General features: G+C 37.5%; 1 protein-coding gene across 2 annotated transcripts in view; it reads left to right on the plus strand.

Moving 5' to 3' along the window:
• The window catches only part of LOC117424388 (protein outspread-like), an 88269-nt gene that overhangs the window by 40099 nt on the left and 31886 nt on the right, over nucleotides 1-16284 (plus strand). For both annotated transcript variants that reach the window (XM_058992460.1, XM_058992459.1), the window contains exons 5-9: nucleotides 3108-3192; nucleotides 4547-4721; nucleotides 6120-6573; nucleotides 9621-9747; nucleotides 11439-11540. In XM_058992460.1, the coding sequence (XP_058848443.1) occupies nucleotides 3108-3192; nucleotides 4547-4721; nucleotides 6120-6573; nucleotides 9621-9747; nucleotides 11439-11540 (943 nt within the window). The remainder of the gene's footprint in view (nucleotides 1-3107; nucleotides 3193-4546; nucleotides 4722-6119; nucleotides 6574-9620; nucleotides 9748-11438; nucleotides 11541-16284) is intronic.

Raw genomic sequence — 16284 nt, forward strand, 5'->3', positions numbered from 1 at the left:
ACAACCACGACCAGCCAACCTTTGACAGCTAGCTGCAGCTGCACAGAAAGAGTGGCGGAACATCCCACAGCAGTCTATCCAGAGGCTGATCAGGTCTATGCATCAACACTGCCAGGATTGTATTAATGCTCAGGGAGGTCATACCCGATGCTAACTTTGTAATGTTTTCATTTTGATAGTGTGTCGCGTTTCATACTGAAAACTTACCATATTTCTTTGATCTGTATTTTTGTTCACGTTTTTTGTGATTTTGTTTGATATCTATGTTTAAAATATTTGATGAAATCCATTAGACCTGAGTGTTGTGTTTCTTTTGTGCGTGTGTGTGTGTGTGTGTGTGTGTATGTGTATGTGTGTGTGTGTGTGTGTGTGTGTATATATATATATATATATATATATATATATATATATATATATATATATATATATATATATATATATACTGTGTGTGTGTGTGTATATATATATATATATATATATATATATATATATATATATATATATATATAATATATGTGTATAATATATATATATATAATGTATATACTGTATATATATATAATGTATATGTAAGCAGGGCTTGAATTTCATTTGTGTGTGCTGGGGGGATTTCCCACCTATGCTGCAGCCAATGGGGAGAATTCCAACAAAAAAAACACTGCACCATTGAACCTCAATATGAAATGAACATTGGGGGCTCTGAGCTTCTAAGCTTTCCAGCGATACCGCCCCATACAGTCTAGATGCAACAATGACGGGGCAATAGACTCAAAACGAAACCTAAGCTGATAACTCTGTCACATGATGAGAGGCTTAATTTCAGGCGATCATAGTTCCGGCTAGGAGTACCGCATACACTCCTGAATATGTCTTTGGAAAGCCCCAAATCTGTACTTTTAAACAAGCCATGAACCAGTTAGGTGGCTTTTAAGGTGCCCGAGTAACATGTGCGCAACCTTTGGTGTGCTGGCACCCCAAAGTGAATGGGGCTGTGTTTTAAGAGTTAAAGCGAAAGTCACCGCTTGCAAAAAAACACCTAGATATCTAAATATCGTCTTTTTTTTCCAAAACTGTTTGCTTACTGCATTGTACTGGGTTTCTATAATGCTTAAAGATAGCGGCCTAGAATCACGAACAAGAGTAAAGTCTCGAAGCACTTAAAATATCCAGCACTACTTTCATTTATTTATTTATTTATTTATTTATATATATATATATATATTTATATATTTTAACCAGAACTATGCAGAATGCGGCTCGAATAGTGCTTTCGTCACTGACACCCACTTCCTTATAGATTGTTGTAGCGTTTCAGGCATTGTAAATTGAGTGAAAAATATAGTAGCTTGGTGTCTGAAAATATCTCTGCGGAATTTTCCCGCACTGAAAGTTGCAGATATGCGGGAGCAACTTGGAAAATGGGAGATTCCCGCGATCCCGCGCTGAAATTCAAGCCCTGTGTGTGTGTGTATATATATATATATATATATATATATATATATATATATATATATATATAAACGTGTGTGTGTGAAAAGATCTGTATCGGTGACAAGGCAATGAAACAGTTCATTTTAACTGGAGCAGCGCTGATAATTGAATTGAGAAAATGAATGTACTAAATGTCAAGACAATAATTAAAAGTGTTAATTAAAGAATCAGGTGAACAACGCTTTCTCTACAGAATTAAAGCCCAGTTTGAAAATGCTAGAGGTGATAGAGGTATATAATACTGTTTGACAAAACGAAGACATGTTCGGTTGTGATTTATGTTTCATCACGTTGGGTTCACTCCCATTACAAAGCTGGGCCCTTTCTCTCCAGGGCTGGACTATTTATTCACACCCACTTGACTTGAGTTAGACTCCTCGCAGAAGGCATTGGGATGTCCCCTTGCAATACTGCAATGTGTCACCTATCTGACATGATTTACACTTACTGACTGACAATTTGTTTACCAGCCAAAGCTTCAGAGTCATCACAATCTGGGTGATGTATGACAATCGGAGGCTCTGCACATTCCAAGCACATTAAACCAGCTCAGGTCTCCCTCCCTGGATTCTCATATTTTTACCAAGATTAAGCATATCCTTTCAAGCTTACAGTCCGGTGGGAAGCTGCCGTCACTGTTTTGACAGAATTGCTTACTACCTCAAAGTAGTGAGCGATTCTGGTAGAGAATTTTCTTGAAATGTTCTGTAAGCCCTTGGTAGGTACTAGAATCTGTGCTGGGGAACCAGCTATATCCAATTACTTGACAATCTTTGTCTTTTCACTTTCAATAGGATTTTAAATTCAGTTATCCTGTGAACACAGTACAGAATGGATAAACAAACATCACAAAGGCCCCCACTGATTTGTAGCACAGCATGGAGCAGAATGACAGATGCTATTGAAGTTTGAACATAATCAGCACACTTTAGTAAAGGAATTTCCAAATATTGTAACATCTATAATGAGAGGAACTCAAAAGTGCTATTACTTAAATACCCACATATGGGAGAACTACTGTAAGGTATAACTTATCATTATGTATCCACTATAATATAAATCATTTTCACATGAACTAAATTTTTTGTAGTCACCTCTAGCATTTTCAAACTGGGCTTTAATTCTGTAGAGAAAGCGTTGTTCACCTAATTCTTTAATTAACACTTTTAATTATTGTCTTTATATTTAGTACATTCATTTTCTCAATTCAATTACCAGCGCTGCTCCAGTTAAAATGAACCGTTTCATTGCCTTGTCAGTGATGAATATCTTTTCACATATCCATTGTACTTCCTGTTCACTAGAGCTACCTGTTATCTCTCTTACATTTTGTCCTCAGGGATGCTTTGTTTTTATTCACACAAACATATTTGTAGTTTTCACACCTTTTTATGTGGGTATTTTCTATTTGTATTTTTGTGCATTAGTGCTTTCAATAGCTATTTATTGAAATAGTTAATAGCCTCTCTGGCAAGTAAACTTATGTTCTACAATGGTCTGTCATTAAAACTGTGAAATAATACAGCCAATCACTTCAAAATACACCAATGAAATGTATTTAATGACTGGCTTATCTCTTATTAAACAGTTGTTCATTTGAATCTTCAATTTATCAGGTGGCTTGAACAGCTGGTAGTTTATCCAAGAACAAATAAGCAGAACCAGAAGAAAAAACGCAAGGTGGAACCAACAACGTCACAGGTAAACCCGTTCCTTTAAAATTCAAACATACCTTCAGTTTAAAGAGACATTATTAGGCCTCATTCAATAAAACTTGCCTTGAATGTGGTGCTAAAATTCTTGGTTATAAAATAGTCAATTCTTAAAATAACTTTTTTTAAAGTAATAACTTCATATGAGGAACTGTGTTTTCCTTGCCCATGCTATGTCTGCATGATTGTCCTGGAATCACAGGAGTTTCATAATTACTGATAACAGACACACTTTAGAAATACCACTGGCTACTACAAAGCTGCTGTGTTAATTAAATCTGTTATCATGACTATTCAACTTTAAAGAGGGTTGCTTTTCTCCTCAATGTTCTGTTCGGGTAGAGTTTATCTCATACTCTCAGACTAGATCCTTGGGTGCGTTCACGCCACGCAGACTTTCGCCATTCTGCGCAGATTCTGCACAGACTCAGAGCAAGTAGCCAATGAATTTTCAGAATATTTGCAGAATCTGCGCAGACTTAGCAAAGTCTGCATCTCATGAACGCACCCCTTATGTCAGTGTCAGATAGGGTCCTAATCCCTTTTTATTAAGAAGTGGATTTCTAGTGTTTAGGCTGGATTAATTGACTTAATTCATAACTTCAAGTGCTCAGTCATAAAAGCTGATGCAATGGGGTGGATTATCTAGTAATGGCACTCTGGAGTGTAGGGTGAGTCATTCGATCAGGCGCTCGCTGGTTCGAATACTGGGTTGCTGAGTTATGGCTGTAATCCAACTGAACTGACCGTCACACTTCTGTGGGTTGGGGAGGAAAATCAATTGGATATTGTTCACCTCCTTGTGCTTTAGTTACCCTGACTGGCACCTCACGAGTCCTGGCGGGGAATTCCAAGGCTGGGTGCTTACCAAACAGGGTCCTTACCACCTAGGCTGGGCCCATGTCTGACTAGCTTCAATTCTGTTGGTAAAAAAAGTAGAATTTCCAGTCCACCTATAAGTAAATGGGTTGTAGGAGTGACTTTTCAAAATGGGTAAAAATTGAAAACCAATTGGAAATTGATCCAAAATAAAACTTATGGGAATGTTGTTATGCTAATAACAAGACCATAGAGCAAGCACAGGATGGACCCTTTTGAAGTTTTACCTCAAAATGTATTTTATTTTGTATCAATTTACCTCACTTATTATATATATATATATATATATATATATATATATATATATATATATATATATATATTTTTTTTTTATTGTTTGAAAAATTGAATTAAACATTTTAATATATAGCTGGTTTGTTTTATTTTAAGCTGTTTCGTTTGCAAATAAAAAATGACAGGAAATATCTTATAGTATGGTAATATGTCGTGTTTGTCTTTTGTAGGAGCCGGGCCCAGCGAAGGTTGCTATAACTGGCTCTGGTATTCCAGATGTAGAGAAGGTCCCAGATTCCCGGTCAACCATATGGCAGGAAGAACTAAACACCAGTGTGGTGGAAGCCTCCCAGGTTTGGCCTTCATCGGATAGCGGCGCATTCACTACAATGCTGGCTGAAGGGGGTAAGCAGGAAATGGCCTCATATCTAGTGCTTTTATGTCTGGAGATTTAATTTTGCATCACTCATTGTCACGCAGTTTGAACAAATGTTTTAAGATGGCAGCCAAAAGTCTGCTGTTTTAATTACTAAAATGTTTTATTATTTATTTTCTTAAGTACAGTTTACAGAAAATGTACCATAAGTCAGGAAGACAGACGTTTTGGCTTGTGCTTTCATCACGGGACTCTAGCTGAACAATTATCTGCTTGACTTTCTTATTAGTGGTACCCAATGACAGTGGTAAACATTTCCTTTAAAAGGGCTAGTCTGTCTATTACACAAAAGTTTGATCATGAGAAAGTCAAGGGCTGTTGATACCGTAATAAACGTTTTATGGGTATATTCCAATACAAGTTAATATGAGCAGTACAGTTTTTATTGGCACAATTTTATTTAAAGAAACCACCCAATTAATTTACCAAACTAGAAATAGTGGCCTCTTATGAATTGGGGCTTGAGTAGTCTTAAGTTGTCTTGTGGCAGAAAAAGAAAATGTGTAAACTACAATTTGGAGTAAGCTTTGAAAATCTGTCCCCTGACTCTTACTGTGTAAAAGAGCACTGTTGTACTTGTACTTGTTTTTTGTATTGACTAAATGACATCTACTTTGCCAAAGATAGAGCTGCCTTTATCTGTGTCAGATCCTGTTCCTTTATTGATTCTATGTCTATAAGATTATAGCAGTCTTTGAGATCAAGGGTGGGGACACCAGGTGTGGCATACCTTACTTGGCAGAGTTCTCATTATACAGAACAGAGAACTGGATCATATGTTACCATGGAAATGAAACACTGTTGATCAAATATATCCTTGAATTTTGCAAGTTCAAATGTAGAAACTTATTGGAAGAACAATCGTAAAGATAGTCGCCATTTTTATTTCTCTGAAACAAGCACCGTACAGTATTGAAAATAAAGACCAAACAATGAATACTTGAATTGATTTTTTTTTATCGCTTACATCTCTTTTCAGGGTCCTCTTTAAAAAAAAAAAAAAAGAAAAGAGGACCCGTATGTGCTGATCATGCAGGCCTGTCCATCCGTTTCTTCGCCACGCTACATGGTGAAAATAACAGCCTTGATGTTGCACCAATCTTCACTTTCATCATATATATTATATTACCATATCATATACTCCTAGTGTCCTTTAGACATTTTTAAATTTTGCATGAAATCTGATAAACTTTTATACAAATATTTATCAACTGTGCGATTTATTAGCCGATTATGAGAACCCTCTATATGTCATTGCACTGTTTTTTTCTTAACGTCCATATATATCTCTCATAGTTTTTGAACTGGTAAAACTGCCCAAAACCTAATATATTCTCACCAATACAGTATTCTTTTTTTTTCTGCAGGACATGTTCCTCTGGATGGGACTTCTGATCACAGCTCTGTCAATGGGGACGAAAGGGACAGAGGTGGCATCCCTTTCCACCTCCCACAAAGACCCGACATGCAGATTTTATCCCCGACTGGTAGTTCTTCCAGCAAGCACAGCATGGACCTCGGAGGGATCCCTCGATGCCAGTCCCCTGCCCAGAGCGATCCTTTCCCTTCCGGGAGCAGCCTGCTGTCTAACGGGTCTCACATCAGCGGCTCAATGAGTTCACTGGATTCAGACGCTAGTGGAAGCACGGTAACGAGTACGGATAGCCACTGTGCTGAGATCCGGGCACAAAGGGCCTCCACACTGCATGACGCCCCTCGATCAAGGAGGTATGAGATGGAAGCGAGGAAGGCAGAGAAACGAAGTCGAGCAAGGAGCCCGGAGAGACCTGAGGAGGACCAAGTGTTTGGAACAGAGAAAAGGTAAGGAAATGCACAGCCAAGTGTAATAAAGCACAGTGAAAGCATGGTTACGCATTGGAAACCACAGAGAACTATGGTAAAGCAAATTTAAAAAAAAAGGCTAATGATGGTAAACTGCAGTATGATAAATGCATAGTATATTCATGAGTGCTGTGTTTATTTCACTCATAAGGATTGATGTAAACAACACAGCTTGGTGGTTATATAGCCAGTACAGTGCCCGATAATACACCATGAACGGATACCCTTGCGCTTTTAACTGTAACCCAAGCTGCGTCAACTGTGGAATAAACTTTAATAATCTCGCAAGGTATTTATTTATTTTTGTGTGTAAAATCTCGGTATTCAGTTTGGCATTTTGTGAAAGGTCAGGGAAAATAAACCCTCTTTAGTTACCCTTCAAACTCAGTATGACACTTAGTGGCCATTTAACAGCATCAGAAAGGAAATGTCACTGTTGTAGATCGCAATACACTTATTAAACAGTCTGGCAGAAAAATAATTGGTTTAATAATTTAATTTTAGCTCGGTGAAAGAGTGGTATTCCGTGCCCTGCAGCCAAGAAGAAAAAAAAAATGGCAGTCGTTTGAAATAAATACTAGACAGACTGTCTCAATTATAACCATTTAAGGGAACCTGCTGTTGCAGTGCATTTCCCAAATATGGTCAGAAATTCAAATAAAGCAATTCAATATTTTAAACCGTCTACTGCTAAACAACATGGAATTTTAGAATACCTTGCACAGTACAGTATGAACTACATCATATTAAGGTTCGTAAAATATATTCTGAAACAATTACCTCATGTTTCATTCTTAAAGTCTGAATCAGCATTACAGCACCGGAGCTAATTACAGTACTCAAACACAGTAATAATGTTCTTACAGTCGCAGACAAAAGTATTGGCACACCAGATGTATTATACCATACTTCAGGGTAACAGATTAAGGACAACTATGTAGTAAACTTTAACCACGTTATAATAAAACAAAAGGCAAAATACACAATCTCTAGTAATGTAAACCAATAATCTTTATAAAAAAGCAACCAAGCTTAAATATTTGTTCATGACAAAAGTATTGGCACCCCTGCTTTGGTAAAAGCATAACACACGAAATACTAAATCAGGGTGCTAATACTTCCAGACGTTTATGATCATTCTTAACCAATACCTTACATCTTGTTGGTGAAATCTGGCCCCATTCTGTCATGCATATTTTCTTCAGCTCAGACAGATTGGATGCACAATGCTTTGCTACAGCTTTTTTCAGATCAGTTCAAAGCATTTCTATTGGATTGAGATCTGGTATTTGCAAAGGCCTTTCCAGAACTTGTATCTTTGTTTTCTTCAAGAACTCTGGAGTTGACTTAGCCCTATGCTTTGGGTTGTTGAACAATCTGCCAATCCGCCTATGAGCAGATGGTATCCTTCTACATAATAGAATGCTTTGATACATGGCTGCATTCGTTCGATCTTCAATCACAGTCTCCAGTCCCTGAACTGCTAAAACACCCCCATATTTTTCTTTCATTTTTTTTTTTTTTCTACAAACATACTGTGGTCCAACTTTGGAGAAGAGTTATATTTTAGTCTCATTGGACCAGGTCATTTTGTTGAAGACTTTAAGGCTGCATTCACACTGGGTCCATTTCAAACGGACTCGGTCTGGTTCGTTTCGTTTGAAAAAATGTATCAGTGTGCTTGCTATTCACACTTCTCTGCGAGCAAAGGGACCAAGTTCGTTTGGATGCTAACTAAAGTTAGTTTTTTTGGTCCTTTTCCATTGTTTTTTAGGACCAAGTCCGTTTGTGTTCACAATGCAGTTTTCAAGTGAACTCGGTTCGTTTATATGGTGTATGTGAACCGGATGTTTACAATGTCCTGCAAGGCATATTGAAAGATGGCAGCTATTGGTGTAATGCTCCGGTTTTTAATATAGCATGTCTTAGATTCTTACATATTGCTGTGAAAGAAACACTGGGGGAGCACTTCGTTAATTAATGTATTGAATGCCTACAGTAGGAGAATAATGCAGTTTACACAGTTATGCACGGTTCTCCTACTGTCAGCATTAAACAGAGTAATTTAAGAAAAGGCTGAAGATGTTTTACTATTTTTGTCCAGTTCGGCTTGGATTGTGGTGTCTGATCGAATTTCTGTCAAAGCTTCAGTTTCTCCCACTGTCCAGATTTCCACAGTGAACAACTGGGATGTTTGTTATTCTTGTTATAGCGCGGGTCTCTGCCCGGCATAATAAAGACAACATTAAAGCAAGCTTTTGCATTAAGCCTTTTTTTAGCTAACAGGATATCATTGTTTTACAGAAAACAGTAGCACAGGGGTCCCCGAGTGGCTCATCCAGTCAAAGCGCTGCCGCTGGGAGTGCAGGATGAGTCACACAGCTTGGACGGCACCAGTTCACGTCCAGGCTGAGCAAAGAGGCCGAACTTTGCTGGGGACCCCAAGTGGGGCGTCCAGTGCGGACCAAACCCTCTAAATGGATCCAGTGTGAAATCAGCCTTAATTGTAAAAGTGCCAATACTTCTGTCAATATTTGAAATTTCTTAAGTACTTTTTAAGTTTTCTGTTAAACTACCAGAAATGGTGTGTTTTGGTCTATGGCATATTAATTGGTGGCTAATGTTTTACTAAATGCTTGTATTTAACATGTTTTCTTGAAATATCTTGTATTAAGTGTTGGGTGCCAATACTTTTGTCTGTAACCTGTAATATGTTAAAAACTTTTCAGTCCTGTTAAACCTTTTATAGTCTGTATTGTAAGCCATACAATTATAAAACGACTGTGTAACAAGCTCTGTTCTGGTCCTGCATGTGATTTATATTAATTCCATATTTTTAAAGAGCCAATGGGTCATTCCTTTTATTTATTTTTCTGCAACAGCCATGCTGTTTTAAAATTGTGTTAATATAGTTTTTAATACTGTACAGTCCACCATCATATATATTTCAATTTCCTGTAACGTTTCAAATTAACAAATATAATTCTTTAAAATTTGCTTTAATTTGTGCTTCTTTCTTTCCACAGTCGCCCCACAGTGATTGAGAAGTTTGAGGCTCTGGAACTGGAGAATGCAGAGAGGATGGAGACTGATGAGCCCGACCTCCCAGCAGCCCGGCAGGGGAGGAGTGAAACCAGGCGATCCCAGAGAGAGGTACCTATTTCACTGGGCCTCAGAGGTCACAATGGGAGGGTGCTGTTGGCTCAGGAAGAAGCACAGTCATTTTTTGATTTTTTTAAATCCTGCCTACCAAAGAAAAACTTTAGATCTGCAGTTCTCAATACAGAGTCTATAGACCTGAAAACCAGATCTACTTCTGTGATTAACTTAGTGCTGCAAATGTCATTTCCACAGTTTTCCCTTACCTTTTTGTGGTATTTTGTGGTATTTGCAATTGAATAGTTCCAGGCAATTTATTGTTTTTTTTGTTGTTCTTTTTTTTCCCCCCCATTTAACTTGTGCTTAGAGTCCAAATTGTGTTTCTTAAGCATAGGCTTTACCACAGCTACCTTAAGTGCTGAGGGAACTATACCAGAGTAAAGTGAACCATTTATAAGTTTTAAAATGTGGGTATTATTAACACCAATAACATCTTTTAATTGTTTTGTAGGAGTAGGATGAAGAGAGCATGTAATAGATCTCATATGTTCAACTAGCTCTGTCAGTTCCTACACGGTAATCAAATAAAAAGCCCCCATAGTAGCCTTAAGGTGTAGTTGGTAAAATTGTGCTGGAGTCCTCCTTAATAGAAGGTGTCTGTGGAATCTCATTTCTGATGTCGTCTAGTATTTTATTTTTAAATAAATGTAAGAAGTCATTGCAGCTGTGAGAGGAGCCAATGTCAAGGGTAGGACTATTAGGGGAAGGATTAATTAATTTATAATTGTGTTCAACACAAAAGAGAAATATTGCCAATAAATATATCATCATGGAATAATGGCCATACAAATGGCAGCATTTGTTCTCCAGACTTAATTTAGTAAACACAAGGTTCAAATGTGTCCAGGGTTTGTTTTCTTTGTTAGAAAAAATAGCTTGTCTTTAAGAAACATTTTAAAAACAATCTCATCTTGATAATTTGACTGTTTCAAGTTGGCAGACACAAACTTCTGACCCATAATGTTATCGGCTGTCTGTGTTTAAAAGATTTTCATTGACTTGCTCCATTGTCCTAATTTGTTCATTTCCTCATCTCTGGGCTCAGGCCTCCAAAGAGCCTTCCCTCCTTTGAGGAGTTTGGCGCAGTACCACCGTTTTGCATCATTAAATGAAACCATTTTTATATATATATAAAAAAGAACAGGGTCAGCCTCCTATTTAAGTCGTTATCTGAACAGAGAGATCAACTCAAGGAGCACTGGAGGGTCTATTCAGTTGTCTACAAAGATGTGTCAGTAAAGACCAAATGTCATAATATACTGCAATACTCTGCTTTTGTGCTGTTAGATAAATCTGTATTTTAATGTTATTTAATTTTACATTTTGAAACTTTTTAAAACTTAAAACAGCAAAAAAGAAAATGTTAAGTTGTGTGTGGTGACTCTTGTTATAATTCATTCAATTTTGTGCAGTTTGCGTTGGAGAAATGTATAGCTTAGTATAAACTTGCAATAAATTACAAGAACAAAGACTATATATATATATATATATATATATATATATATATATATATATATATATATATATATACACATTTGGACAAATCATAACTGTTTGATTTCTCATGCATTCTAATTGACAAGAAGTAATTTATTTATTTTAACTTTTTCATAATGTAATTGTGAACCTTTTTCTGAGCAGCATTCTTTTGGATCCCTAATTTTGGCTTGTGCTTTGTTCTTCAGGAGCTAAAGAAAGATACAGCAAGAGAGTTTCGTTGTTCTACCATCCCACCACTGAGAAGAGCTAAATCACTTGACCGCAGAACCACGGAATCAGTAATGACGGTAACTGATTTCTGTTCTTAGGTTTGAAAACAATAAGTAATACAGTAGTATAGTAAATAAATATATCATGTTATAAGGTGAAGTAAAAACAATTGTATTTTCAAAGCTGCTTCAAGAATATACAATTTAATCATACATTTTTGCTTCTCTTTTTATTAAGTATTTATTTTATTTCTAAAAAGTCCCTTTCAGGTTCAGACTGTGTGTTTGCACTGTTAATCTCATAGATTCAGTGGACAAGCAGATTGATTCTCTTGTTTTTTTGACATTTGACTTTTGCTTTTGACTTTCAAACCCCAGCAGGGGTTCCTGTGGCATTTTCCATTGCACCAGTCGGGGTTTTCATCCAGGACACACTGTCAGTATGTTTGTAGGTTTTACATTAGTGTGAATCCTTTAAAAGAAAACTCTAACTTCTATTTGTTGTAATACTTGTAATGCACACACTCTAGTGAATGATCAGATGAAATTTCCATTGTTAATTTGTTTTGGAAAATTGGGTGAGTTGATAAGCTTCTATCTCAGCTGTAGCAACACAGATGAGTATATCCTTCAAAATCTGTGAATGGAATTGAGTTCTGGTCCCCGAGTGCCTCTCCTCGTGTGCAGGGCGTCATAGAATCAGAGGGTCAGGTTTAAATCCTGGCTTTGCCAACTTCGCAGGAGATTCCACAGGGAATGTTGAGTTGGCTCTGGTGTTCCCAAAGATTAGCCAAAACTTGGCACCTCAACTGAATACAGTTGCCTCTACTGGCCAGGTGTCAGGTGAGCTCCACAGGGCTGCTTTTTTTTTCCGCTCAGGGGCTGGTAGCTCACCAGCATCTCCTGTTGAGATCCTGGGTGTAGTCATTTGGCTTGACGGTGGGATTAGAGGAGGCCCACTGACCTTCTGAACTCAAGATCTATTGTGTGGAGCTGTTGTGATATTCCATACTGGGGAGAAAAATGAGGGTAAAATATGCAATCGAGTCAGTTGTTTGTCTCGTGAACACAATTAAAAAACTGACTTTAGAGGTTTTGAAGGAATATGAGAACTTCCACTTCCCCTAGCGTGCCGGAAGAGGACCGCTTCTTGTACATCATGTATGAGGATCTTCCTGGGAAGTATTACTCTCATGTTATGGTCTTTATATATTCTTAAGAAATTGTGACATATATTGCTTATCTCAGTAAATGCAAAGGGTTCAGTATTACTTTTCCATATATGAGTGAAGGAAATATAAACCAATATACAGTACTAACAGAAGGATTAGCAAAACCTCAGGAGGCTAGGGGCCTGATTTCCCAAACCTGTACTCCGACTAAGGGTTAGTAAACTACTTTAAAATGTATGTATGGCCTTTACTTTGCCATTTGCCAATGAAAGTACTGGAACGTTACATATGTGTAGTAGAATTTAGTAAAGACCTGCTACTTTAACACCATTGACATGCCCCCTAGTTAATATTAACTTGCTGGTGGCCAAAGCACTTTCTTGTAGGTTTAGGTTATTGCAATAACATTTCAGGATTTGTTATAGCAGCATATGCATAAACAGGGTGATTTAAACAGTGGTCCCTCTAAACACCAGGGGACCAAGGTTAAATAAAAACAGTGTACTCAAAAAACAAAATTTTACAGCATTTAATCCAGGTGTGAGTATATTTATAAATGAGAACAAAGGAGTTGATTCAAGTAGGCTACGTACACACACACTGCAGTTGGCTCGACAACCGTATTTACAAACAGCACTCGCTGTGGTTGTTTGTTGTACACACACACCTTGTATTACTGAAGTGAGTGCACTCCTTGTTTAAACAAACCACTGAACTCAGGCCGTGAGGTTTTGTGTGACAACATGGAGGCTGTGTTTTTGTTTATGCTTTTTGAAGAAAGTACAGTACGTAATCGATCGAGAGCTCATCAAGCACAGCTCTGCTCTTTTCTGCAAAACCAGCGGAGACGCCATTTTTGCTTTTTCTGCCCTGCTAAATACAGTGGTGATGATCTGCAGTACCATGACGGTAAATCACTTGAGTGGTTTCCAAATGACTGGATTAAAAATGTACGCATGTCTAAGGAGTTGTATATGCGTCTTTGTCATTTACTGAGACCTTTCCCAGAGTACCAAAACAATCGGTATCGGTGGAAAAACGAGTAGCGGTCCCACTGGCGTTTGGGGATACGAATTGTCCCATATTGTTTTATTTATGTAAAGCCAAAAATATATATTTTTCTTACAACAAAATATTATACAACTGTACTTTGATTAAATAAAAAAAAAAAGTATATTATATGTATTCTGTATTTACTATTGTTATGAATTTACTATTCATCAATATTACAAAATCAACTTGGCTCATCAGGCACCTGTATATATTTTTTATAGACATGTTTATGACACGGAAATGTCTGATAAGCAATGACATTCCACTGAGCACCAGCTGCGGTTGTGTCAGTGCGGTTGTAACACACACACAGTTAGTGCGCATTAACAAACTGAATTAATAACCACACTTGATACTTGCTCTGAAAAGTATTAACTAGTGTGGTTGTCGCTACCTTTTGTAACCGAACTGTGTGTGTATGCAAACCGTATTAAGAGCAAAAGGTGAACTCATAACCGCAATTAGCCTGTGTGTGTACGTAGCCATAGAGACTTTGGACACCTCTAAAACACAAAACACAACTTTACGAGCAACAAAGCGAGTGTGAAGTTGTCGAAATGGGCTTTTGAAATGCATGGTTCCTCAAGTTATTTTACATGGAAATAAGACTAACCCTCTTCCTTCACACGTCTTCTTCTCCTCCTCTTGTCTCATCTGTTATTGGGAACATTGTGGTTGCAGGTACACCCTCCCCCATGCGGTTTGGTCTTGTGTACGTCAGGCATTTCCATTACTTTGAACTGTTCGATAAACGCTTGGATCCTCAGTGTGTCACTGGTTCATGCTCTTGCAAGCTTGTGACATTCAGTTTCTCAGTGTTGCCTGCTCTCACTAATACAATGGCCACCAGTAGCTCAGCTCTTCAAGATCCTTATTTAATTTCACTGTGTGGTATTTATAAAGTGCTCTCACTTTATAGCATTATTGTCGGGAGCCATAGTTGGCACCGTATAACGAGAATGAAAGTGCTAGTTGAAAATGGGAAAATGGGAGCAATGACCATGCAACTGTGGTATAATGGACTGCTTTTATAAAAGTGGAGCACTGTACTGCGGTGTTAACTTGATTCTTCATGAATGATGAATTTAAATATTGTATTGCTATTCTTAAAGGAGCATTATACTTGGCAATAGTTATGTCCCATATTGCTGTTCTTCATTTGTTATTAAACTTCCATAATGAACATTTTCATTTTGCCTCACTGTAAGTGAAAACAGCTGCTTCCTGATAGCTTATCACTGGCTGTGGTGCATGCCTGTTCCATGGCCTAGCCTCACTCTGGTGGACCATTGACTGACACCAGAAGTCAAATGGTACCAGGAAACAGCTGTGTAAACTTTCCACATGTTTAGAGGGATGCTTGACAAATCTCAATATCCTTAAAGTAAAAAAAAAACAACTAAATAAACAAAGAACAAAGGCCTTTGTTAAAATGTTAAAAGGAGTACTGATGGGAAATGGCCTTGGCTATCACTGCTTTTAAATGTGTGTTTCAACTACATACTCACGTTTATCACCAACATACTTTAACTTTTTAGAAGAATACCTAGTAATTGATCAAAGTCAGGAAATTCAGTATGTATAGCCACCACTACAAATGGTTAAAGGATAGATGCAGAGCACTAATAAACTCAGCCTGTAGTTGGTTAGCTCTGGTTGTAATCTGTATGTCAGGTAAAATATATATACCATGGGGATAACTGTGAGAATCAACTTCCACAATAGAACAACTTGTAAGTGAAGGCCTGTCAGACCTGTCAGTACTGGGGTATGAAACGCAAGTTTATTGTAAATAAAAGGTTTGAACATCAAACAAAACACTTTTGAATAACAAAACAAAATGGCACAGTGACCAAAATAAACAGACAAAACAAAACCGTGAACTAACACAGAAACAAGTAACATGCTGATTTAAAGACAGCACGAAGAGCAATTGTTTTCTCTAGTATGTAACTTCACTCACGCCTCTGAACCAAACCAACCCCATTCAGCCAAAGTTGTGGTTTTTATACAAGTGTACATTAATCAATCTAGAGACAGTCACATTCTGCATGAGTTTAGCATGGATATATTTTAACCCCATCTATGCTGTAAAATAATTAACAAAGCATTGTGTTTTTACACTCTAAACAATACATAACACAAACTACACACAGAATGTCAAAACACCAACTATTTGTTCTTTTTAATTTTAATCTGTGTTCCTATCTAAGTGCTTGTCTTAGGTGCAGGTTATTGATGGGTAAACAAGAACCAGTGCATGTACAGTGCCTATAGAAAGTCTACACCCCCTTGAACTTTTTTCACATTTTGTTGTGTCAAACTGAAAGATCATAATTGGATAAGTCTCCACCCCCCTGAGTTAATACTTGGTGGAAGCACCTTTGGCAGCAATTACAGCTGTGAGTCTGTTGGGATAGGTCTCTGCCAACTTTGCACACCTAGATTTGGCAATATTTGACCACTCTTATTTACAAAACTGTTCAAGCTCTGTCAAGTTCCTTGGGGAGGGTTGATGGAGAGCAATCTTCAAGTCATGCCACAAATTTTCAATTGGATTTAGGTCAGGGCTCTGACTGGGCCACTCAAGGACATTT

The sequence above is a fragment of the Acipenser ruthenus genome, chromosome 19 (assembly GCF_902713425.1).
Source record: "Acipenser ruthenus chromosome 19, fAciRut3.2 maternal haplotype, whole genome shotgun sequence".
NCBI classification, from domain to species: Eukaryota; Metazoa; Chordata; class Actinopteri; order Acipenseriformes; family Acipenseridae; genus Acipenser; species Acipenser ruthenus.